This window comes from Hyperolius riggenbachi, chromosome 8 (assembly GCF_040937935.1).
Source record: "Hyperolius riggenbachi isolate aHypRig1 chromosome 8, aHypRig1.pri, whole genome shotgun sequence".
In the NCBI taxonomy this organism is placed as follows: Eukaryota; Metazoa; Chordata; class Amphibia; order Anura; family Hyperoliidae; genus Hyperolius; species Hyperolius riggenbachi.
This window is the reverse complement of record NC_090653.1, coordinates 90,829,721-90,855,958: the sequence shown is the minus strand read 5'-3', so window position 1 is coordinate 90,855,958 and position 26,238 is coordinate 90,829,721. Positions and strand designations below refer to the sequence as shown.

General features: G+C 40.7%; 1 protein-coding gene across 1 annotated transcript in view; it reads right to left on the bottom strand.

Annotated features, from left to right (window-relative positions):
* LOC137528259 (immunoglobulin kappa light chain-like) overlaps window positions 1–26,238 on the bottom strand; it is a 31,202-nt gene that overhangs the window by 4,054 nt on the left and 910 nt on the right. Inside the window, exons 2-4 of the mRNA XM_068249544.1 lie at window positions 24,063–24,443; window positions 19,296–19,637; window positions 15,634–15,708 (exon numbers count right to left, since the gene is read on the bottom strand). Of these exons, the coding sequence (XP_068105645.1) occupies window positions 15,634–15,708; window positions 19,296–19,637; window positions 24,063–24,443 (798 nt within the window). The remainder of the gene's footprint in view (window positions 1–15,633; window positions 15,709–19,295; window positions 19,638–24,062; window positions 24,444–26,238) is intronic.

Sequence of the window (26,238 nt, the reverse complement as noted above, 5' to 3'; positions counted from 1 at the left end):
GCACCACATGATGAGGATTATATTCACTTTGTGAGACACATACAATGGAGAAATAACAATCACTTTGTGGGACACATACCACTAGTGATAATTACACTCCATTTGTGAGAGACATACCACTGGTGGCAATGGCACTCAGTATACGAGACACATACCACTAGATGCACTGTGCACTGGAGGCACATAGGGACTAAGGGGGAGACACTGTAGGCACAGAGGGGTACAGTGTTCCAATTTACATATAAATTCAACTTAAGAACAAACCTCCAGTCCCTATCTCTTTCATTAACCAGTTACTACCTGTACAGGGGCATGGTATTAATCTAGGTGGACAACCCATTTTGAGGAACTGTTGATATTTACCTTATCTTGTAAAGTATGTAACTTGTATTTTACCATATATATCAGTAAGAACATTAGAGAAAACACTTACCATGCTCTCTGTTTCATCCTCACTGCTAAAAGTGTCTGTTATCAGCTGTGATAAGAATCCCGGACTGAGCATTCAGTCTGGCTTTGCAGGGAATAATTATAGCTGAGTCATTATAGCAGAGCCACAAGGGGGCAGGCTTGGGCTTGAAAAGACATCAGAGAACACAGACTCAGCTATAATCATTCCGTAGCAAAGCTAGACTGAGTGCTCAGTCCAGGATTCTTATCAGAGGTGATATCAGATTAAACAGAGAACAATGAAACAAAGAGCAGATTAGGTGTTTACTGTCATGTTCCCACTGATTTATAAAGTAAAATACAAGAGGGTGCTTCACCTCTGGTTCTCTTTAAGGAATAGTAGGATGGCCTGGATAACTTGCTTATCTTTTTTTTCTAGATTTTTTTTAAGCATAAGCAGGAGTTCTAGAAGCACTTCTGAAAGTAAATTTTAACTCAGGCCACAATTTTTTCAGAGCACAAGAAGAAATTCTAAGTAATCTTGTGTTTAACATGCTTTTTGAAAAAAAAAAATTTACATGATCCATCCATGCCACAGTTTGTGTTTGCATATTTTATTTCATTTTTGCATTGCCGTAAGAGATGTTGCTGCCGGCTGTATGACTGTATGGCTGTGTACAGCAAGAGGTACACTAGTCAAATCTTACAATGATAGCTATAAAACCCTCAGACAATGTACAGAAGACACATGGTTTGCATTTACAGTGGTACATGTAAATCACTCATATGTAATATGTGATGTTCACATAATGAAAAAAAAATATTTTTTTTTTTGATACAGAACCTAATAAACAAATAATACCCCAAAAATATACATTCCCATTAAAATTCACACCCAAATAAAGCAATGGGCAAGTAATTGCCATTAATGGATTTTACGCTCCTATAAATAAAGTATAAAATGTATATTTAACTCACTCATAGCAATATAAATTGTAAATACGATATTGATGATTTTACAAGTTTAATGCACAACCTACAGGTGAAACTCGAAAAATTAGAATATTGTGCAAAAGTAAATTTTAAGTAATTCAACTTAAAAGGTAAAACTATTATATGAAATAGACTCACTACATGCAAAGTGAGATATTTCAGGCCTTCATGTGTTATAATTTTGATGATTTTGGCTTACAGCTTATGAAAACCCCAAAAATCTCAGACCATTATTTTCTAGGCTCAATATTCTAGGCTCAAAGTGTCAGACTCTAATCAGCTAATTAATCCAAAACACCTGCAAAGGGTTCCTATTTCATATATTAGTTTCACTTTTTAAGTTTAATTACTGAAATAGACTTTTAGATGATATTCTAATCTGTTAATTTTGCGTCATGAAATTACGCAGTTAAGTTTTTCTTACTGAATTTTTGGTAAACTTCACAAGGATTCCTATCCTCTACAATAATACTCCTGTGTCCCTGCGTGTGCCTCCTGTCTCTGTGTAGCGTTGTCTGTGCTTTTTGTTACTGAGCATGTGCGCAGCACGAACCCAGAGACAGGAGGCCGGGGACGGGTCCAGGGAGCCGAGTGGGTGGCGTACGAGCGGCCGGGTGTGTGGCGTGCAAGTGGGCGGCCGGATGTGCGGCGGGCGAGCGGGCGGCGGTCTCGCGCGGTAGTTAATGAGAGGGCGGGAGCGTGCGCGGCGGCGGGAGATGCGCGCCCAGAAACACAGACCTAGAGCACGTTTTTAAACGGGCTTAGGTCTACTAGTATATATAAATAGAATGTGTATCATTTGCCAAACCATTAGACTTGGCTACTGTCATGCAAGAGGCTGGGGCTCTAAAGTACAAAATATTTATTGTGAATTATCTTGCCTTATCTATATTTCACCTTATTAACCTCCCTGGTGGTAATCCCGAGCTAAGCTCGAGCTAGCCGCCGGGAGCTCTATGCATTTTTAATCATCTCCAGGGGACCCAGACAACGGTAGCTGTTCTCCTTCCTATCCTCTAAGGCAGTGGTGCTCAACCTTTTTTGGCCCGAGGGTCAAACTTCAAATCAAGAAAAATCTCGAGGGCCGGAACACATGCATACAAAATTTCGATTTAAAACTTTTAACGTTTTTCTATTAACAGTTAACATGGCGTTGGAAATGGAAAGAAAACGACAATATAAGAATTGTTGTACTCACCATTTGATGCACATTTTCTTAATGAGAAGTTTGTGTCTGTGTGGGCCTGAGGGGGCTGTCAGCTCTGTGTGGGCCTGAGGGGGCTGTCGGCTCTGTGTGGGCCTGAGGGGGCTGTCGGCTCTGTGTGGGCCTGAGGGGGCTGTCGGCTCTGTGTGGGCCTGAGGGGGCTGTCGGCTCTGTGTGGGCCTGAGGGGGCTGTCGGCTCTGTGTGGGGCTGAGGGGGCTGTCAGCTCTGTGTGGGGCTGAGGAGGCTGTCGGCTCTGTGTGGGGCTGAGGGGGCTGTCGGCTCTGTGTGGGGCTGAGGGGGCTGTCGGCTCTGTGTGGGGGTGAGGGGGCTGTCGGCTCTGTGTGGGGCTGAGGGGGCTGTCGGCTCTGTGTGGGGCTGAGAGGGCTGTCGGCTCTGTGTGGGGCTGAGAAGGCTGCCTGCGGTGTCCTGCGGAGGAGGAGAGGATAGGGTGGTATTGCGCCGTAGTAATTATAGGCTGAGGACGGAGGCTGCCCGCAGAGGGCGAGGATCGGGTGGTATTGTTACAGACCGTTATAGTAGTATCGGCACTCGGCAAGTAAGTAGTCCCGCGCATACACCCGCGTGTGCTGCGTATTCAGCCCCGGGTAGCGTTGGGATAGTTAGAAAGCCTTGCTCATTGGTTACTGCAGGAACCTTCCTCCAATAGGAATCAGCCTGATTCCTATTGGAGGAAGGTTCCTGCAGTAACCAATGAGAGAGGCTTTCTAACTATCCCAGCGCTACCCAGGGCTGAATACGCAGCATGCGCGGGACTACTTACTTGCCGAGTGCCGATACTAGTATAACGGTCTGTAACAATACCACCCGATCCTCTCCCTCTGCAGGACACCGTCGCGCGGGCCACATAAACTGGCCTCGCGGGCCACAAATGGCCCACGGGCCGTAGGTTGGGCACAGCTTCTCTAAGGCTCTGAATCACTCTGGTGAGTCACCGTCATTAATTTCACCAAAATGCTACAGCACCACCTGGAGGACGGAGGTAAATTTAAGTGCTGGAGCACAGGGAGGGGGGTGAGTGCAGGGGCTGCTGGCGTTCTGGCAGCATGATTTTTTCCTGATTTTAGGTTCTGAAACCTTTTAAAAAGACCCTAAAATCCAGAAATAATCATACCACCAGGGGGGTTAATACAAGAAATATTGAATCAGAATGATACCATTTATTGGCTAACTTAGAGGTAAAAAGTAAGCTTTCGGCTAATAAGCCTTCTTCAGACATATTTGCTGTATATTAACGAGATGTTAAAATGCACAGCTCATATACACTGGACATTCAGAGGAGAAAAATTATTTTGCAAACATAAATAAATGTTTAAAAACACACGATTGGTTCACACGATGGCCAGGGGCCCCGGACCTCTCTCACTGGCCGGGGCCCCAAGGCCAATGCGCAATACCTGGAGGGGAGTGCAGGTGGGCCTGGACCTCTCACACCCAGGCTCTGGACCTCTCACATCCAGAAAACCCACCAACACTGCCTCCATACTGAATGCTAAATTCGACACACACAAGCAATAGAACACAGCAATACATGCATGCAGCTACATTTGAGTCGTCAGCAGGTGCTCGTCAGCCAATCAGGATGCACTGTCATACACCCTTTACCTGCCATACCACATCTAGCAGCCATTAGCATTCAGGTGGGAGGCTTCAGTTGGACGCAAATCACAAGATTGCGTCGCTAGCAGGACCGCCCCGTGCAGGCATCCCTCCCACAGGGGTCCCTCCCTAACCGCTCACCTGTCCGCCATGTCCTACAGCTGAAAAAAAACGTTTAAAAACACACGATTGGTTCGCACGATGGCCAGGGGCCCCGGACCTCTCTCACTGGCCGGGGCCCCAAGGCCAATTCGCGATACCTGGAGGGGAGTGCAGGTGGGCCTGGACCTCTCACACCCAGGCTCTGGACCTCTCACATCTAGAAAACCCACCAACACTGCCTCCATACTGAATGCTAAATTCGACACACACAAGCAATAGAACACAGCAATACATGCATGCAGCTACATTTGAGTCGTCAGCAGGTGCTCGTCAGCCAATCAGAATGCACTGTCATACACCCTTTACCTGCCATACCACATCTAGCAGACATTAGCATTCAGGTGGGAGGCTTCAGTTGGACGCAAATCGCAAGATTGCGTCGCTAGCAGGACCGCCCCGTGCAGGCATCCCTCCCACAGGGGTCCCTCCCTAACCGCTCACCTGTCCGCCATGTCCTACAGCTGAAAAAAAACGTTTAAAAACACACGATTGGTTCGCACGATGGCCAGGGGCCCCGGACCTCTCTCACTGGCCGGGGCCCCAAGGCCAATGCGCGATACCTGGAGGGGAGTGCAGGTGGGCCTGGACCTCTCACACCCAGGCTCTGGACCTCTCACATCCAGAAAAGCCACCAACACTGTCATACACCCTTTACCTGCCAGGGTGTGACCCCTGTGGGAGGGATGCCTGCACGGGGCGGTCCTGCTAGCGACGCAATCTTGCGATTTGCGTCCAACTGAAGCCTCCCACCTGAATGCTAATGGCTGCTAGATGTGGTATGGCAGGTAAAGGGTGTATGACAGTGCATCCTGATTGGCTGACGAGCACCTGCTGACGACTCAAATGTAGCTGCATGCATGTATTGCTGTGTTCTATTGCTTGTGTGTGTCGAATTTAGCATTCAGTATGGAGGCAGTGTTGGTGGGTTTTCTGAATGTGAGAGGTCCAGAGCCTGGGTGTGAGAGGTCCAGGCCCACCTGCACTCCCCTCCAGGTATTGCGCATTGGCCTTGGGGCCCCGGCCAGTGAGAGAGGTCCGGGGCCCCTGGCCATCGTGCGAACCAATCGTGTGTTTTTAAACATTTTTTTTCAGCTGTAGGACATGGCGGACAGGTGAGCGGTTAGGGAGGGACCCCTGTGGGAGGGATGCCTGCACGGGGCGGTCCTGCTAGCGACACAATTTTGCGATTTGCATCCAACTGAAGCCTCCCACCTGAATGCTAATGGCTGCTAGATGTGGTATGGCAGGTAAAGGGTGTATGACAGTGCATCCTGATTGGCTGACGAGCACCTGCTGACGACTCAAATGTAGCTGCATGCATGTATTGCTGTGTTCTATTGCTTGTGTGTGTCGAATTTAGCATTCAGTATGGAGGCAGTGTTGGTGGGTTTTCTGGATGTGAGAGGTCCAGAGCCTGGGTGTGAGAGGTCCAGGCCCACCTGCACTCCCCTCCAGGTATCGCGCATTGGCCTTGGGGCCCCGGCCAGTGAGAGAGGTCCGGGGCCCCTGGCCATCGTGCGAACCAATCGTGTGTTTTTAAACGTTTTTTTTCAGCTGTAGGACATGGCGGACAGGTGAGCGGTTAGGGAGGGACCCCTGTGGGAGGGATGCCTGCACGGGGCGGTCCTGCTAGCGACGCAATCTTGCGATTTGCGTCCAACTGAAGCCTCCCACCTGAATGCTAATGGCTGCTAGATGTGGTATGGCAGGTAAAGGGTGTATGACAGTGCATCCTGATTGGCTGACGAGCACCTGCTGACGACTCAAATGTAGCTGCATGCATGTATTGCTGTGTTCTATTGCTTGTGTGTGTCAAACATAAATAAATGTAATTAGATGCCTTAATTTCTCAATTTCTTCTCTGAATGTCCTGTGTATATAAGCTGTGTGTTTTAACATCTTGTTAATATACAGGAACTAAGTCTGAAGAAGGCTTATTAGCGAAAACTTACTTTTTATTTACCTCTAACTTAGCCAATAAATGGTATCATCCTAATTAAAAACTTCTTGCTTTTACTGATGGCTAACAGGGTACAACACTCTAACTTGTTAAAGGGAAGTGAAAATGAACTTGTGATTTGTATATGTAGTACAGCTAAGAAATAGAACATTAAAAGCACAGATATGAGTCTCATATTGTTTCCAGTACAGGAAGAGTTAAGAAACTTCAGTTGTTATCTATTCTATGCAACAGAGCTTCTCTGAGCTCTCCGACCAAGCTTGGTGGGTTACAGTGCTGTTTTCTGAAGCACTCAACTTAACCTGTCTCTCACAGTTTTTACTGTAGGAAAGGGTCATCAGCTCTGCTCTGTTTCATAGTTTCAAATACAGAGTGGGGTTTGTAAACTGCAAATATTAGTGAATGAATCAATGTTATAAAAAAATCTTTATAACTGAAAATAAAAATATGAGACTTTTCTTTGCTACTAATGTTCTATGAATTATCCGTACTACACATACAATTCACTCTGTTCTGGATCACCATGAACTATATGGGTATTCTGGAAAAAAGTTGTATGGGGCTAAATTACTACCGCAATAAAGGTAGGTGGTTACCTGCTCACAAGACTTCAGACCCTAAAATTAGGGGAAAAAAATCACAGCTCCAGCACTGCAATTTTACCTCTGTCCTCCAGGTGGCGCTGTAACTCTGTGGTGAGATGACGGAATGATCGATGATCTCACCAGAGTGATTCAGAGCCTCGGAGGACAGGGAGGAGAACGGCTACCGACATCTGGATCCCTCGGGAGGTAAGTATAATCTCCCGGTGCGCGCTATAGTAGAGCTCCCGGCAACTAGCCCAAGCATAACTCGGAATTACCGCTAGTGAGGTTAAACATGATTTTGTCTGTACTAAATGTCATACTTAAAATAATAATATTGTTTGTATTGTTTATCAATTACATACATTGAGCATCAAAAATATTAATGTATGTATTTTTTTAATTAGATAAACATGAAATATGATTCATGAATCTTTAATATGTATGCAGTAGGTAAAGCTATAAACAACCTACACTGAAAAAAATAATGGAGATGTATGGTTACTGTGTGAACAGGTCATTTAACAAAGCAGAGTAATGATTAATTCATGTTTTTTGAACATGCAGAATTCTCTCCACTGAACTCAATGTTAAAGAAGCACTGTAGTGACATATAGTAGAAAGCAGTAAATTATTCAGGACACAATTTTATGACACTGTTACTGTCCAGATCCAACCCTCTGGCCCATGGCAAAAATGCTCAAAAAATCCCTTCAGACCATATCAGTCGGTGCAGGATCAGATGAGCCAAACCAATCCACAGGTACAAGCGAAGAAAAATCCACAAACCAGACGAGGTCGGTAAAAAAGCTAGTATTCTTTATTGAATACTCCACATGATAGAGGACAATAAAAACCACAGGATCAGCTAACGTGTATAGGGCCTACAATCTGCCCTTAGTCATAAGACTAAGGGCAGATTGTAGGCCCGATATGCGTTAGTTGATCCTGTGGTTTTTATTGTCCTCTGTCATGTGGAGTTTTCAATAAAGAATACCAGCTTTTTCACTGACCTGGGCCCATATGCAATTCCCTTTTTCTCCTCAGTTTTTTCCTAGGAAATAATTTTTCATCCTCTATTTAAAATAACTTTCCAGCACTTTTCAACTGAAAAAAGTACCAAAAAGTCGGTGTAAAAGTACTATCAAAATTATTTTGAGTATTTTCTTGCTTTCTGTTGGCTTAAAAGGCACATTATAAACATATTTAAAAATATTACCTAGGAGAAAAGTCAGCAGAAAAAATGAATTGCATATGGCCCCTTGTCTGGTTTGTGGATCCTTCTTCGAATGTAACTCTGGCCCATAAGCAATTCACTTTTTCTTTTGAGTTTTCTCCTCGGAGATAATTTTCTTCTGTTATTCATTGCTTTGCAATCGAAAAAGTACCAAAAAGTAGGTGAAAAAGTACTATCAAAACTATTTTGAGCATTTTCTGGCTTGCTGGTGGCTTAAAAGGGCATTTTATTGATAGGTTTGAAAATATCAACTAGGAGAAAACTCGGGAGAAAAAAGTAATTGCATACGGGCCTCTGGCTCATATGCAATTTACTTTTCTCCCAAGTTTTCTCCTGGGTGATATTTTTAAACTTGCCTTTTAGGGCACCATAAAGCAAGAAAATACGCATAATTATTGTAATAAAACTTTTTCTCCTACTCTTCATTGCTTTTTCAGTTGAAAGGTGATTGAAAGTTATTTTAAATAGAAGATGAAAAATGATCTCCTAGGAGAAAGCTCGGGAGAAAAAGGGAATTCTGGTAGACTAAGCATTATTTTCACTAGCTTTGGAAATCTCAGAAACAAACATTCCACCGAGTTGCATCTGACAGGACAGCACATGTTGCCATCTGTGCTAACGTTCACACTGCAAATCATGGTAAGGGAAGATTGTACAAGAGGCAAATACTGACTAAATAATCTATAAATGAATTCTATATATAAAAAAAAAAAACAAGCAAACTCATTTATAATGTTATGTACACTGCAGGTAATACTGCTACTGGCACTTTGGGTCTGCTAGAAGCAAAGCACAATATAAATGTTCTGTGTCTGCTGTTCAGTTTTGCTGTTTAAAAAAATCAGGCATGTATGTATCAAGTAGACAGAAGGTAATGCTGGGAATACACGGTTAGATTCTGAGCTTTTTAGATCTCTCGATTGATAATTTCCGACATGTCCAATCTCCAGCCTGATCGTTTCGCCACTCAATTCCGTATAGAGGACAATGTAAAAAGATAAGAAAAACGAGCAGAAGATAAGAGAATCGCCCACAGAAATCGAGCAGCGAAACGATCGAGTGGGAAAATCGAGCGGAAAATCGAGCCGTGTATTCCCAGCATAACTGAGTAACAGTTTTACACTATGGCCTCAATCACTAAGCTTTATCAAACACTTCATCGATCGATTGAAAATTTACTTCATGAGTAAAATCTAATTTTGAATTCACTAAGGTATTATAGATTTGTTAAACGTTTTATCGATAAAACATTTAATACATTTATAACATCTTAGTGAATTCAAAATAAGATTTTACTCATGAGGTAAATTATCGAAAGTGTTCAATAAAGCTTAGTGAATTGAGGCCTGTGTTAAAGTGAACTCAATGTGAAAAAAAATAAAGAGATCAACAATTGTATTTATCCTCTTACTCCTAAAAATGACTTTATTAGATTTTCAATGCTTTTATTTCATATTTAAACATTTACAAAGTAGATTGAATGTTTTGTTGTCTCTGCTCAATGGCAGTCTATTAAGTATCCCGGAGTTAAAATACACAAACTATTGACCTTTTATATCTCTCCTTGCCCTCAGAAGTTGTATTCTGCTAGGAAAACGTTTATGGCTGTACTTTGCTTATCAGTGATGTTTACTATGTTCCTGACAAGGTACCGACAAGACAGAAGCTGTCACTTCCATGCTTTAAAATTAACTCTTTCAGGCAGCAAAATAAAACAAGTAAAACAGCCTGGTTATTGATATTTTGCACTTTACATACACATGTTTATCTCATCATGTCATATGTTGCCTCGGGTACGCTTTAAAGAATAAGTTTCAAAATAAAGTAAAAAATAAATAAAAATAAAAACCAGTTTGCAGATTTGGAAACACTCCAAAAATATGTAAAGTTTGTAAAGCCTAACGTTTTGTAAAAGTTTTTTCTCAAAGAAAGCTATATTGCTCAGTGCGTAATTGAATCACAACAATTTCGTTTTCTATATATTTTTATAGCTACGAAACACAGAAAAAAATATCAAATGGTTACTTTGATGTTGGATTAGTCACATTTATCAGATATTCTGGCTTCTCATTAGGGTCACACACTGTTGAAAAATTATATTTGTAACTTGTAGGAGTAGAAATTTTGGAGGCTATTTTGTTCTGGAATTCAAAACCCATGGTGCCGTGTCTGACTACTCAGGAAAAAGAATTTGCAAATTTTACAACCTTTCTGTTTTTAAACAGCTGTTAGTTTGCAAATCACTGGGAAATTCCAACTGTGTAATTTCACCTCCCGAGGGGGAGTGAAAGGGATGGAGGGAAGCTGAAAGGAGGAAGAGAAATGAATTATATACTTCCCTCTGCAGACATCTGCTGCTCCGGGACAGGCTAAGGGATGAGAGCTGGAATGTTTGCTGTAATTTTTGCTAACATTATTTTAGATATTCAGCCACTCAGGAACATTCATAGTGCATTTCCCTGGACAACACAGATGTCTCCCTGTATCAAAAATTGCTATTGTTCAATAGAGGAGGCTTATACAGAAGTGATAATGCAGCTGCATAGGGCCCCACAGGCTACAAGGGGGCCACACCAGCAGCATAGTCTAAATCATTCCCCTGTCAGTGTGTCATAATAATTAAATGGCAAATAAATCTATGTCAAATAGGTAGTTTCCATTTTGTTTATCAAGAATGCCTGTTTATCCGTTTTTTGCAAATATGTTCTATACCAGGGGTGTCAAACTCGAATACAAAGTGGGCCGAAATTGAGCTCTGGGACCAAGTCGCGGGCCCAACTTAATGTCTAGCGGCCACCTCTCTCCCTTATAAAGTTGTCTGGTGTCTAATAGCCCCCTCCTTCTCCATACAGTTTCCTGGTGTCTAGTGGCCCTCCTCCCTCCCCTATACAGTTCCCTGGTGTCTAGAGGCCCCCCCTTCCTCCAATATACAGTTCTCTGGTGTCTAGTGGCCCTCCTCCCTCCCCTATACAGTTCCTTGGTGTTTAGTGGTCCTTCCTCTCTCATCTATACAGATCCCCGGTGTTTAGTGGTTTTTACCCTCCCTCCCCTATAAAATTCCCTGATGTTTAGTTGTCCTCTCTCTCTCCCCTATACAGTTTCCTAGTTTCTAGAGTCCCCCTACTTTCCGTATATGGTTGCCCGGTGTCTAGTAGCCCCCTCCCTTTCCAATACAGTTCCCTGGTAGCCAGTGCTTTCCCCCTCCCCATATGGATTCCCTGTTGATCTAAAGCTTATTCTCCAATATAACTTCTCTGGTGGTCTAGAAAGGGCCAAACATCATGCAAAGTGGGAAAACCACCTGAGGGACAAATCTGATGGCCCCGAGGGCCAGATTTGGCCCATGGGCCGGAGTTTGACATCATGTATGTTCTATACAGAAATAATCATACTGCTGGTGGGGGGGGGGTTCAAGGCAACTGAGCACCAGGGATTATTTTTTTTTTTTTTTTTTAGCACCAGGGATTTTTAAATTAACCTCTACATAAGGGGAATGTGCCATGGGGGGAGAGGGGTTGGGTGAGGACATCAGCATCACAGTGCCGCGTTTTCACTACTCGTATCCATGGACTACATCTCCCGGCATGCAGTGCAGCTAGTTTGCATGACACTGCCAGGAAAGTGGAAATTCGGCAACTGTGGTTGGTTCGTGGAGAAGATCCCATTCAAGGTGACAGCCAAATGCTTACCCCTTCCCTAGGTAAAATGGGTATTGGGGTACTAATGTAACCCTTACAAATTCTCACAGAGTTAAAAAGAGTTAAAAATTGAAACAAAAATATAACTACTAAAATTTATTTTAATTTTCTTAACCAACCATAATTACTTTCCTGTAATTAATGATTCCACGCCAATATCCTTGGAAATGATCCTGTGACAATATCCTGGACCTTAAATGAAGATCACCGATGTAAATCTGCATACATGATGCCCCCTACTGCCAGAAATTGCTATACTAAACTAGCAGCCCTGGCGAAGACACTTTAAATTACCCTATTGGTTCACTTATTGTACTAATAAGATTCACAAGAATTTGCTCATAAGACGCCTATTCTGTGCATCCCGACAAAATGTTGGCTCATGTTGCCCTTATGATTTGCCTGCGATCATTGTTCATCAAGAATTGACTGCATGGTGAATCACTGGGCCTTTCTCGCAGGAAAGTTCAGTAAGAGAAAAAGGCCTGATTCGCTTTGAAATTGAACGTACAATTTTGGCTCGCTAATCTCTAAGCAGCGCTCAGTAATCATGGAATTACTTTAAGGCTGTTTACACAGTGGGACATTACAGGGGCACGTTAGAGCAGCCTGTAACACAGCCCAACTCACAGTAATGAAAAATCAATGGGCTGTTCACAGTGCCCACGTTGCGTTACATTGTAACACTGCACATCAGGTTAAAGTGCTGCATGCTGTGCGTTATACGCGGCTAAGCCGCGTTAGAATGTTTGCACATGCTCAGTAATGTTGGAGGAAGAGGTCTCCCCTCCTCCTCCTCAGCCAGCCATATGGCTAATTAATATTCATTGCACGGTGTGACATGCAGTGTTTACTTCCTGGAGCGCTGCTCTGTGCGGTGATTGGCTGGCGGGACCACGTGATGCGGATCACGTGGTCTCCGCAGTCTATAGCACAAAAAAGGCACACCAAGAGCTGCATAACACAGCTCTAGGTAGCGTTCTCCACCAACACCACCAGGCGTTGCGTTAGAGGCACGTTATGCGACCTATAACTTCCCCTAAAACGCAATGTCCTGGTGGGAAAGAGGCCTTAAGCAAACCTGAAGTGAAAAAAAACAACTTGAGATAATGAATTGTATGTGTAGTACAGCTAAAAAAAAGAACATTAGTCACAAAGAAAATTCTCATATTGTTTTCCAGTACAGGAAGAGTTAAGTAACTTCAGTTGGCCTCTATGGAAAACAGCTTCTCTGAGCTCTTAGACCCAACTGGGTTAGAAGACTGTCCTGTTTTCTGAAGCACCTATCTCAACATGTCTCTCACTGTTTCTTGCTTGTTTAACGTTTTACTGCAGGAAAGTTCAAAGGGTCATTAGCTCTGCTTTGTTTTATAGGTTAAAATACAGAGTGTGGTTTGCAAACGGCAAATAGTTATTATCTATGCAAAAGAGCTTCTCTGTGCTATTCGACCCAACTTGGGTCCAATTCAGTCTTGTTTTCCGAAGCACTTAAAAAGCCAAGAAATAATGAGACAGCTTGATATAAGGTTTTACTGCAGGAAAGTTCAAAGGGTTATTATTTCTGCTTTGTTTTGTAGTTTAAAAGATAAAGAGTGCTTTTAAAACTGCAACTGTGACAGTATGATGCAATGTTATAAATAAAGCTATATAACTGAAAATCAGAATATGAAACTCTTTATTTTGCTGCTAATGTTCTATTAATTATCCGTACTACACATACAATTCATTATATCATAAGTTTTTTTGTTTGTTTGTTTGCTTTAGGTTTGCTTTAAAGAGGACCTGACCTCTTGCACAGGACAGAAGGAAAACATAGAGAAATGCACCCTGTATGTATTTATAGAGTTTAGCCCGTTTCATTCCTCCTCATTTGTGTCTAATCCCAAGTTGTAATTTGATTCCTCCCCTGTGTCACATGACTGCCATGGCAGATAAGGCAGCTCATTGGAAAGTACCAGGAGGTTAACAATATGTCTGCTTCCATGAATCAGGAAGAAGAAACAGTGCAGATTTATTTTATAATTTGTATCAGCTGTAAGAAAGAAATGTTTTTTGTTTAAAGGTTATTATGCTGTTGCATATCTTTTAGAGCAGAGGGGATGATCTGAGTTCAGGCCCGTTTTAAGAGCAAGTCCAAGAAGGCAAAAATATTGCAGCTAGTGTATACTGTATACATAAAACACACAGCTGTATATAAAAATCTGCTGATGTGCAAGGTGTCCTTTTTTTTCTTTCTCTGCCCGAAAGAGTTAAATATCAGGTATGTAAGTGTCTGACTCAGTCCTGACTCAGACAGAAAGTGACTACAGTGTGACCCTCACTGATAAGAAACTTCAACTATAAAACACTTTCCTAGCAGAAAATGGCTTCTGAGAGCAAAAAGAGGTAAAAAGCCAGGACTGAGTCAGCCACTTACATACTTGATATTTAACTCTTTCAGGCAGAGAAAGAAACAAAGGAACACAGCATAGTTATTTGTGTGCTAGGCACTGTACAAACACATGTCTATCTCATCATGTCACATGTCACTTCTGGTATCCTTTAATCACTTAAGCCTATCTGGATGAATATATCCGTCCAGATAGACTGTGCAGCTGCTGCTGCCTGTGGCGAGTGATCGTGCGAGTTCCCACGCACGCCTGCTGTTAGCCCCCAGATCAATGAATGGGAATATAGTTGCCATTCATCAAAGTCCCCGGCAGAAGAGACCACGGCCTCTTATCAGAGGCCGTGGTCTTTCTGCGTAAAAAAAAGTTTCCCTTCCTCTTTCTAGTTCGCTTCCAGGACTTTTTGACGGTGGCCATCTTGTGGCCAAATAGTAAAATTACACCACATACATTTTTTAATATATAAATACATTATATTACATTTAAAATTTGCTGTTTACCTCCCACAACAAAAACTACCCAAATAAAAATTTTAATTAAAAAAAATGACAATAAAAAAAAAAACACAACATAAATAGTTACCTAAGGGACTGAACTTTTTAAATATGCCTGTCAAGAGAGTATATTAATGTAATTTTTTTTTAATTATAAGCTTGTAAATACAGATGGATGCAAATTGAAAAAAATGCACCTTTATTTCCAAATAAAATATCAGCGTCATAAATTGTAATAGGGACATAATTTAAATTGTGTAATAACCAGGACAAATGGGCAAATAAAATACATAGGTTTTACTTACGGTAGCATGTATTAATTTCAAACTATGATGGTCAAAAACTGAGAAATAATGAATGTTTTCCATTTCTTTCTTAATCTTCTTAATAAAATAATTATTTGCAAAATGTACCACCCAAAGAAAGCCTAATTAGTGGTGAAAAAAAGAAGATATAGATAATTTCATTGTGATAAGTAGTGATAAAGTTATTGGCGAATGAATGGGAGGTGAAAGTTGCTCGGATGCATAAGGTGAACAACACTGTGGGCTGAAGTGGTTAAACATCATCAGCTATTTATAAGAGAACACAAATTTGGACTTTTTCAGATAATAGCCATGTAAACTAAATATCTTTTATCATAAGTTCCCTGTCACGTCATCCTGCTTGCTGTTTAATTTTATAAACACTGTACACATCAAGCTCTTAAAATATTTTATATGAATAAAATGTGCCTACGCACATACGCTGTTAATCAGTACCAAAGTTCCATGTTCTGAAAATAATAAAGCTATATTTGTTTCTTCTATTAAAATCCCAGTCTGTGTTAGCACTGGTCGAACACCTGCTTCTATAAAATGTCAACAGGTTTTCTTTACATCAAATGTTTATTACACGTTATTATACCTGCACGTAGTTCCTTCTTTTTTGGCTTAGTTCCTGTGATCGCGGTGACACTAGATGTGAGATTCCTCATACACTCTGCAATAAAACAAGCAAGTTTTATAGGAAACATTAAATGGCTCTTCAGTCAATGTTTATTACAATGTATGTGATTTTGAAACTTTTCTTATTAGTTAGGGTTGGGTGACACTATGTCGGACCACCTGAAGTGGGTAGTATACTTGATGAGCTGTACCCGCTCTGGTAGTCTAGTGTAGATGCTCACGCTGCCTGTCCTCAGATATGGCACCATATCTGCATCCCAACAATTATTATTGTTAATTATTACAGTAGTAAAATCCTATATACTAATACCTAAGTGTCCCTGCGTTCTGTCCCTGTGTGTGTGTGTGTCCCTGCTTCCAAACCTGAGGGCCCTTTTCCACTAGCAATCGCTAGTGTTAGGGCTAAACGTTAGCAATTGTGATTCAGCAAAAGTACAAAATTTCCCGGCGATTTGCTATGCAATGCACAGCATGGCAAAATCGCGGCAAAAACCGCTCCGCGGCGCGATCACGCTTCAGTAAAAAACGAATCACGCTAGTGGAAATTACCTACCACAATTCCTATGTTAAAAAGCAAACTGTAGCAATTTTAAAATCACTAGCGTTTTGCGATTTTGAGATTCAGCATTGCAATCGCCGCTAGTGGAAAAGGGCCCTGACGGTTTGCTGTCTGTGAATCTCATTGCATTGTGATTAATAACAGCTTTTTCCAACTGACAAGCAAGCAACATCTCCCTGTGTGCATATACTTTGGACAGCGATGGGGGATGACCAATTGGGACGCGTCTGTGCATGATTTGGGGGGGGGCTAGCGGTTGTAGCATAGCACCCGATTTTTAACGGGCGGGTGTTTTTACTAGTGTATACATAAAGCGCTAACATATTATGCAGTACTGTAAAATGAATATATTCATAACATTAACCAATGCTACACAGGAACATTAAAATGTTAAACAATGGTACACAAAATAGTGACGCAACAATAAACTATGATGGATTGCAATGTAGGGATAAATATAGCAGAAGAGTCACTCACTGGGCCAGATTTATCAAAGCATTACCGACAGTTTCTTCTTTTTAAACTGTTCGAACCAGCAGGAGGAACTGTTCTGCATGATAATAAGAAACTTCTCAAATCCTACATAATAGCAGAAGTTTAGTGTGGATTTCTAGAGCTGCACTACACACCCGCGTAACAATAGGGGATGCGACCCCTGCCCCCGTGGGGGGGCCCGGGGCGAAGGAGGTATGTGACCTGCCTGCCGCTGCTGCTGCCCGCCCGCTGTCACTAAAGATTGCAGGAGGGGAGCGCTGAGAGGAGAGGATTTTTTTTTTGCAGGGGGCCCTGGGGATTTCTAGTTACGCCCCTGGCACTACAGTTAAGAAAAGTGCAAATCCATTCCTAAACTGTGCAGTAGTAATAGGAAAATACTTAATAGCAGTTCTACAGATAGTGCAGCAGTGCAGGCTAGACATGATTTGTGAAGTGCTCCTCCTCCCTGCTGCCAGGTGTTCTGTGAAGCTGTTCTGTCCTTAACCATTCCAGTGCTGGGCATTGATGCAATACAGCAGATGTATTGGTTACCTCAGCAACAGCCATTTCCCTCACACAATGCACTGCCTGAGAGACCTTCCTAACTCCTCCCATTTCTAACAGTTTAAGAAGCAATCTAGACTGTTTAGTGAATTCTTATGGTGGCCACTAATGATCCAATCTTTTTCATCCAATCTTACCAAATCTATGTAGTATAAGGCTAAATTGAGTGAATATACTGAATGTATACTTCAGGCAGTTACCTTATATTACATAGAAATGGTAAGATTGGAAGAAAAAGATTGGATCATTAGTGGCCAGCTTAAGGATGTCTGAGACAGTTCTGCATGGATTTCTAAAAACCTACCGGTATTTTGTCTTAGACACTCTTCATAAAAATGTCCCCCACTGCGTCCATATGGTGATGAAAGAGAGCACACGGGGAAGGGCTGTACCAAATAGGTTTAAAATCTAAGGGTGGGGGGAAAAGACACATAAGGGGTGGGGAGTAGGTCCCAGTGAGGAGGTTAAAGCTATGAGTATGGCAGGTAGGCGGTGAGCAAAATGGATCTTTAAGTCCTGCTTGAATGAGTTGAAAGTAGGGGTGAGCCTGATGGGGAAGAAGGGAGTTTCATAGAGTAGGGCAGCTCTGGACAAGTCCTGGAGCCTCACGAGTGAGTAATGCAAGGGGTGAATATCCGTAGAGTGCAAGTTGAGAATGTCTGTCACAATATTGCAACTGACATTCCTATATACAGCAAAAAAGGACTGCGTGAAGGGGCCCATGCATGTCTGTTGGTCCATAGCTGCCCATTACATAATATAATCTATGTATAAGGAGCCCAGCGCTACACCACACATAAACAGGATTCTAAAAAAGTCCAATAATAAGTTGGAGCTGCCCCTTCTGATCACACTTAGCTATACAAACACAACAGAAGGTAAGCGCTACACAACTAAGTCCATGTGAATAAAAATGGCTTCAACCGCATAGTCCACATCTGCAAAGGCAACAACAAAGACTTCTTATCTTCCTCTATCCTCCATCAGCACCCAGTGTACAGACACTCACCAGAAGATAAGACCTTTAACTAGGTCTGAAAGCGCTTTGGGACACTTCGGGCCGTTCCCCACCACACCGAACTGCTGTATGTCAACACCGGAGCTGAATCTCCTTCTGTTATCCCTTCACATTAGATGTCGACCTTTATGCACTTGTAACCTCAAAGGAAATGCCTCACATAGTGTAAAACCAGCGATATTTATTTATGTATAAAAAAGATTTCACTTACAAATTTTCTTCTTTATAAAACAGCTCTCCTCTGTGGATTGGCTGGATGAGTCATTACGACGAAACATGTAAGGCGGGATCACTGATGCGGAAGTAGCAGCCAATCCACGAGGGCAGAGCAGCGTCCTGAGCAGTGGGGATATCGGTAGTGCACACCAGATCAGACACAGCAGAGGGACTACAAGTGCCAGCCGGGGCCCAACAAAACGGGGGAGAGCCCGTATCAGAAAAACTCTGTGCTGTTTTATAAAGAAGAAAATTTGTAAGTGCAATCTTTTTTATACATAAATAAATATCGCTGGTTTTACACTATGTGAGGCATTTCCTTTGAGGTTACAAGTGCATGAAGGTCGACATCTAATGTGAAGGGATAACAGAAGGAGATTCAGCTCCGGTGGTGACATACAGCAGTTCGGTGGGGGGCGGCCCGAAGTGTCCCAAAGCGCTTTCAGACCTAGTTAAAGGTCTTATCTTCTTACATAATATAGTCTGGCAGCAAACCTGGTGTAACCTGGCTCTCAGTGTGGAAATAAAAACCTTTGGCTAGAATATTTCCACAATTACTTGCCTGGTGCAAGTATGTAGATCAAATGTTCTGACATCTTTCCCATTTAGTTGCATTGCGATCCTGCTTTTACAGGGATCACAACGCAATGGCCACTGTGAACCTAGCCTAAAGCTCTCATTTTGAACTTATTGTGTTTAATACACATGGTTACTGAACCAAATGTCTAATTTATTTATATCCCTTCCATGTGGATTTCTTGAATAAAGCTTACATTATTATCGTGCGTACCTTTTGAGGAACATTCTGACATCTGTGCAGCAGCCGTAATGGTCATGGTTTGCACTCCGGACTCATGATCCACCACACAGGCCACCACTGCATTCTTATTCCATAGGTTTCCTGGAATGGAGCCAGCAGAAGTCTGATCAAAGGTGCCTCTTGTGTTTTTCACAGCTGGAAAGATGATGGTCTCAACATCTTGAGTTTTGTTGTTAAGGAGCCACTTTATTCTTACTGGTTCAGGGAAGTAATTTTCAACATGACAGAGGAACGTGGCACTTGTGTCATACTGTATTTCCAAAAAGGAAGGTTGAAAGAGCACCATCGATGGTCTATGAATCGTCTGTTTGTCTACAATAGAAGTGGATATTGTAACAATTGACATTAACCACTTCAGTACCAAACCAATTTTCACATATCAGCACTGCTCCCATTCATTTGCCAATATCTGTATTAGTACTAATCACACCTAAATGATCTATATATTGTTTTTTTTCAGGACAAGTTAGGCTTTTAGTGTGGGATAATTTTGTTTAGTAATTACCTTATTTTCAATGCATTTTAAAGTCAAAAGAAAGGCAAAAAATACAGAAAAACACACTATTTCTCAATTTACATCCATTACAGCTTTACAATAAATAGTTAAACCCACATATTTTATTTGCTTATCCATGCTGGTTATAACAATGTTTAGATTATGTTCAAAGCACAATGTATAGTGACAGTATTGTATTTGAAAATAAAGGTGCCTTTTTTTCTGTTTTTCAATTTTTGCTTTTTAATTGTACACTATTGATGATTATGCGACCTTATTTGCAAAAATAAACGTAATATACCCTCATGGCATACATATTTAAGAAGCCAAGTTCCTAAGGTAACAATATATGTTGTTTCTTTCATATTCTGTCACAATGTTTTCATTTTACAAGTCTTTTGTTTTGGTACAGAATATGCAAAAAATTATTTGCCTTTGGTTCAACTTGTGACTAAGGGCCTGTTCATACTTGCTGCGTTTGTAGAACGCGTATAAATTCAAAGGAATGCAAGTTGAAAAACGCATGCGTTTTTCTTGCGTTTGAATGCGTTTTCTATTGCGTTTTGCACAAACACGTGACCCAGGGGAAAAAAAAGATTTATGGGAACCGCAGAGGAAAACGGACGCTAAAAACGCAATAGTACGCGTTTTTGATACGCGTCCATAGACTTTCATTGCGTCCGTTTCTATGCGTATCGCACAGAACTGCGTGCAGCAATGCGGATGAGAAACGTATGCGTCTTATACGCATACATGTGAACTAGCCCATTCAAAAGCATTAGGAGCCGTTTCTATGCGTTTTTGGTACCAGTACGCGTTCCCTGAAAACGGCTAGGAACGCATATAGTCTGAACAGGCCCTAAAAAGAATACACAAGACATGGGCCTCAACCCTAAAACTCTCTTAACTCTATTCTACCACTTATCATGGTTAAAATGTTAACACATATGTCTCTTGTAGTTTTGTTAAAACTTTTTCCAAATTTGATCATAATTTTGAAAATGACTTTTTTATGTTGGATTGAGTTTGTCCGTACCTATTGTTTATGTGACGTGGGTCCAAGCTTTAAAGCGGTATCGTCACCATAAAAATCAAATTTCAACAGCAACTGGTCTGAGTGTATTAAGTGATAAAGATGCTAATCCTGCATTCAAAACTTTCAAAACTTTTTCTGCTGTTATGATTTGGAGTTATCACATACTTAAGGAACACTGGCCCTTTAGTAGTCGTGCCAAAGAATTGCATGCTGGGGTTATTTTTATCTATAATCTATTCCTCCTCTTCCCTTTATTTCCCTGCCAGCTTCTTATCTGAAACCTAATCCCCTACTCACTTGTGTTTACAAGCAAGGCTGAGACGACTCAGCGATTGGAGGAGACAAGAAAAAAAGTAAAGGGCAGAAATGACATCACGAGTTAGCCTTAACTGTGGGCAAAAGGCATGGCCCCCACCAGGAACAGAATTTTCGTAATTTACTATATAACATTCACTGAAATCAAAACGTGGACAGTATAATACATGTGTTATGTAAGTAGGTCAAGTATTTATCTACTTATATATGTGTTTTTTTCCCTGGCATAGTATGGCTGATCCTACTGCTTTAAGACCCACCAAAATGTATTCTACAACTCGCCGCAGTTAAAATGATACCCCATGTACCTCATTTAGTAACAAACTGGGGGTGCACTCTCAACAATACACTGGACGTTTATAAACGTCCAGTTGTCATTAAGTGGCTAAGCTGTTGAGTTAAAAAATAAAGAGAATGGACAGTTTTTTTTTTGTTTTTTTTTTACCCTTGCTTCCCTCTCCCCAGTATAAGGTAGATAAAACATATCTGAGATATAAAAATAGATCCAAATGCTCAAGTGGTGCTCAAATTCAATTTTGGAATGTTCTCAATAAAATGATTTAGGCTGGGAGAGACATGGGCACATTTGCAAGTGACTTTGGCCCATATGCAATTCACTTTTTCACCTACGTTTTCTCCTAGGTGATATTTTCACTACTTGTCATAAAAACCATTTTAAGCAACCAATAAGCAAGAAAATACTCAAAATAAATTTAGTAGAACTTCTTCACCAACTTTTGGGTAATTTTTCAATTTTAAAATGTTGAAAAGTTAGTTTAAAGAGAAGATGAAAATTATCTCCTAGGAGATAACTCAGGTGAAAAAGTTTTCTCCTAAGTGATAAGTTCAGATCTTGTCAATAAAATGCATTTTAGACCACCAAAAAGCAAGAAAATACTCAACATAATTTTCATAGTACTTTTTCACCTACTATTTGGTACTTTTTCAATTTAAAAGTGCTGAAAAAGATGAAAAATGATCTCTTAGGAGAAAACTCAAGCGAAAAGTTAATTGCATATGGGCTTGTGAACTCTTTCCAGTTCATATGCTGCTTTCTTTCCCCTCCAACTTATTTACCAATCCTGATAAATTTGAGGCACCAAAGGATACAAAACTAAAATTAGTGGTGGACAAACCTCCATAACAACCATAACACTTGAGAGCTATAAGAAAAGAGTTTGTATTATGATAACTGACAACAATATGTTTTGTGAACCAAATTTCCACTTCCTCTAGTCATGTAAGTGTATCTAGTGGATGTAATGAGATTTACCAATCCTTTTCACAGTGTAATTGTATGCAACCAAGCTCTGAAGGTCCCGACCCACGATATGATTTTTCTAATTATTTTTTGCGATGAAAGACTGTGTTTGCGATATTGCATAACATTGTTTAATGAAAGTTTGTTAAATGATGTTTAACAACAGCAAACTGCCCGTGACAATTTTTCGTTTTGAACAACCGCCATGATGAATCACATCGCAGACAATTGTTAAGATTTCCACTAAAGTTAATAGACTTTAATGAAAATTTGAACGATTGTTGAAACGATCATTTGCATCCTGTCATAATTTCCGTGTACTGCGAATTTAGAAGATGGATCGGGGGAACGATAGTTTGTCGGCCCAGATTCCCTGATTCATCTTCCTGTGGGTACTTAGCTTGAGGCTTTATTAGGAGTAATGACAATTGGTGAACCAAAACAAATACCACTCAGGAGTGAGTCTAGAAAGGAATTCCTGTAATGTATTGTAAAGCAGGACTAAAGAATAAAGAATCCATGTCAGGCAGGAGAAAAAAAAGGAAATGTGTCACAATCTGAACACCAGACTATCAGGACAAGATAATAGCAATAGGCTATATGATTTTAGCGTGGCCACATCGGCCCTGTTTGTAAAAAATAAATTAAACTTTTACATCATATAATTCTTGCTACACACTTTGTATGAATAATAGTAGGAGTCTCTGAAAGTATGGTCCAGAATATAATTTTATTTTTTATTTTTGCAGGACTGATCAACTGTAACCAGGAATGTTTAGTTGCATTTAGTGCTGCCCAAAGGGGATACTACAGTTACTCAAAACAAAGGTTTACAAAATGTCTGACAAACACAGTTATACAAATTTGGATAATTCTACATAATAAATAAATAAATAAACAAACATAATGTGCTGTGAAACTCAGAAAAAAAAAACAGCTAAACTAACTTGTTTAAACCCACTAGCTACAGAAAATGGCTGTGTTGGGTGGTAAGAATTGCAGAGTAGTGCTAAACAAGTCCCCAGTTCGAAATGCTGTGTGTTATTTTTTTATGAGTTTATTTTGGGTTTAGTATGTCTTTAAAGGATACCCGAGGTGACATGTGGCATGATGAGATAGACATGGGTATGTACAGTGCCTAGCACACAAATGACTATGCTGTGTTCCTTTTTTTTTCCTTTCTCTGCCTGAAAGAGTTAAATATCAGGTATGTAAGTGGCTGACTCAGCTCTGATTCTGACAGCAAGTGACTACAGTGTGACCCTCACTGATAAGAAATTCCAACTTTAAGGGTTTAGTATGTCTTTAAAGGATACCCGTGGTGACATGTGACATGATGAGATAGACATGGGTATGTACAGTGCCTAGCACACAAATAACTATGCTGTGTTCCTTTTTTTTTTCTTTCTCTGCCTGAAAGAGTTAAATATCAGGTATGTAAGTGGCTGACTCAGCCCTGATTCAGACTGGAAGTGACTACAGTGTGACCCTCACTGATAAGAAATTCCAACTTTAAAACACTTTCCTAGCCGAAAATGGCTTCTGAGAGCAGGAAAGAGATGAAGGAAGATCGATACAATCTTTTATTTCATTAGTTTATTATTGCCTCAGGTTTCCTTTAATTCTTACCTTGAACTCTGATTTCTGTGCCTTGGCCAAAAATGTACTGGTTAGAGTGAAAAGCTGCGCAGTAGTTCAGTCCTTCGTCACTCTTGTCTGCATTCCCAATCGTCAGTGTAAAGGCATTTAATGTCTCCTCAAGTTCTGGGATGAATCTCTCTGCAATTCCTTTCCCATATGTTGGGCGATTCTTATTTCGGTGACTCACAAGAAACTGAATCTCTCGCTCTTCTGTTTGGCGGTACCATGACAAAACATGGTTGGAAACCTTGCTGCCTCGCAAGATGCATCTCAGAGTTGGATTTTTCCCAGCTGTGGTGATGGATGGAAGGGTCTGCTCCAAAGAAGGAGGAGACATAAGTCTACTGGCACATATAAGTACCTTGACAACTGCAAAAGATAGAGTGGAAAAAGTTAGTTGAAAAATACATTTTCCATAAAAATAAACATGAGATCTGTTATTCCCAAAGTTATTATGATATGCAAATATCAGAGACCAAAATTTACTACATCAATCGCATAGACAAATTTCTTCTTAATTTTAAGTATGAACTTGTGCCCCAGAGGCATCACTACAGTTGCTGTCACCCAGTTAGGCAACTCAAAGTAACACCCTCCCCCCCCCCCCATCCCCATTGCCATTTGGCCGCTCTGCTATATTGCCTGCTAGGACTTGTAATTCACCCTAAGTGGTCTCTCTCCCAATAAAGTTCTGCCCAGTCCAGTGCACTTCCCATGTGCTGCTCTGCTGGGTGTGATTATTGTATTGCATTGTAAATGACCTTTGCCTGGCCTTTGGCCTTGTATTGACTGATATAACAAAACAACTTTTTCTATACATCATGAAAACAAAACAAAAAGCAAAAAAAAACCATATAATGAAAAGTACTTGCATTAACCAAAGCTACCATACATATGACTGGAAAAGTCAGTTGGCAAATTGTTTACATTAATTTTAGTATAAATACTAAGTATTGTAAAGTGTTTCTATAATTTATGTTCAATGTGGAACGGGGAAAGAATACAACCATGAAAATAATTTGGTAACAATTTTCAAGTCTACAGTCAAGTACCTATAAATATACATAACGTTTGATATCGCTTGGCCAGAGCACATTCTGCTTTTAGTTTGATGTGACGCAGAGATATGATCCCTACCATACAATGTATGGGCAGTGAGTTCATATGCGGTATTATTGTGTAACGCAATGCGCATAATGTGAACACATTTTTAGGATTTATTATACATTGGATGGTGTCCTCTTCGCTTCCCGTGTCATTGTTTGTACTTGCTAATCTATGTCAGTTCTGTGTAACATGTTAACACTTTATAAATGAAAGATTATAGTAATAATAATAATAATAATAATACAATGTCCACCATAATTCTGTTTCTCTTTTTTTTTTGCAGGGGAAAGATTTAAGTTTAAAATACTTAGGATAATTTTGGCAGTACATTTTCAACTACTTTTTGGTATTTTTTTTAACTGTAGATTGCTAAAAAGTCATTTTAAAGAGAATAAAAATCACGAGAAAAGGTCAAGCGGGTTTGATTTATTAATTGTTTCTCATGGTTTCCATGTTTTTATTTTCCACCTCAAAAGCAAGGAGAGATAATTCATGAGATAATCAGATAAGCAGTAAAAATAATACATAAATAGTCATAAACCCTGAGTTAACACAGATATTGGTGCCTATTCAATAAACTTTTACACTTCAAATTTTCTCCCAGGAGATAATTTTTCACCTCTTCTAAAAAACGTCAGCAGCTGGCAATTGGAAAAGTACTAAAAGTAGTAGCAAGCATATTTTGAGTATGTTCTTGTTTGCTGGAGAATTAAAGTAAACCCATGGTGAAAATAACCTGATGAGATAAACAATTGTATTTATTCCCCTACTCCTAAAATCTTGTGCTTCAATAAAACCGAATTTTTCTTTTTATATATGGGACACCCATAATAAGGTAGGACCACACCTTTTTATCGGTTACCGCTGTCTATGCCATATAGAGTGTAGTTCACACCTTCACCTTTACCGGGCACCTCCTAACCCTCCAAAACTAGCTAGTACCCCTACTCTTAGGGGAAGATCGACATCGGAAGGGTACCGACTGATCTATTTTTTTTCGGAGCAGTGACAAACTATAAAGGCCGAGTGGGGACGGTACTTCCCCACATGCGAGAAT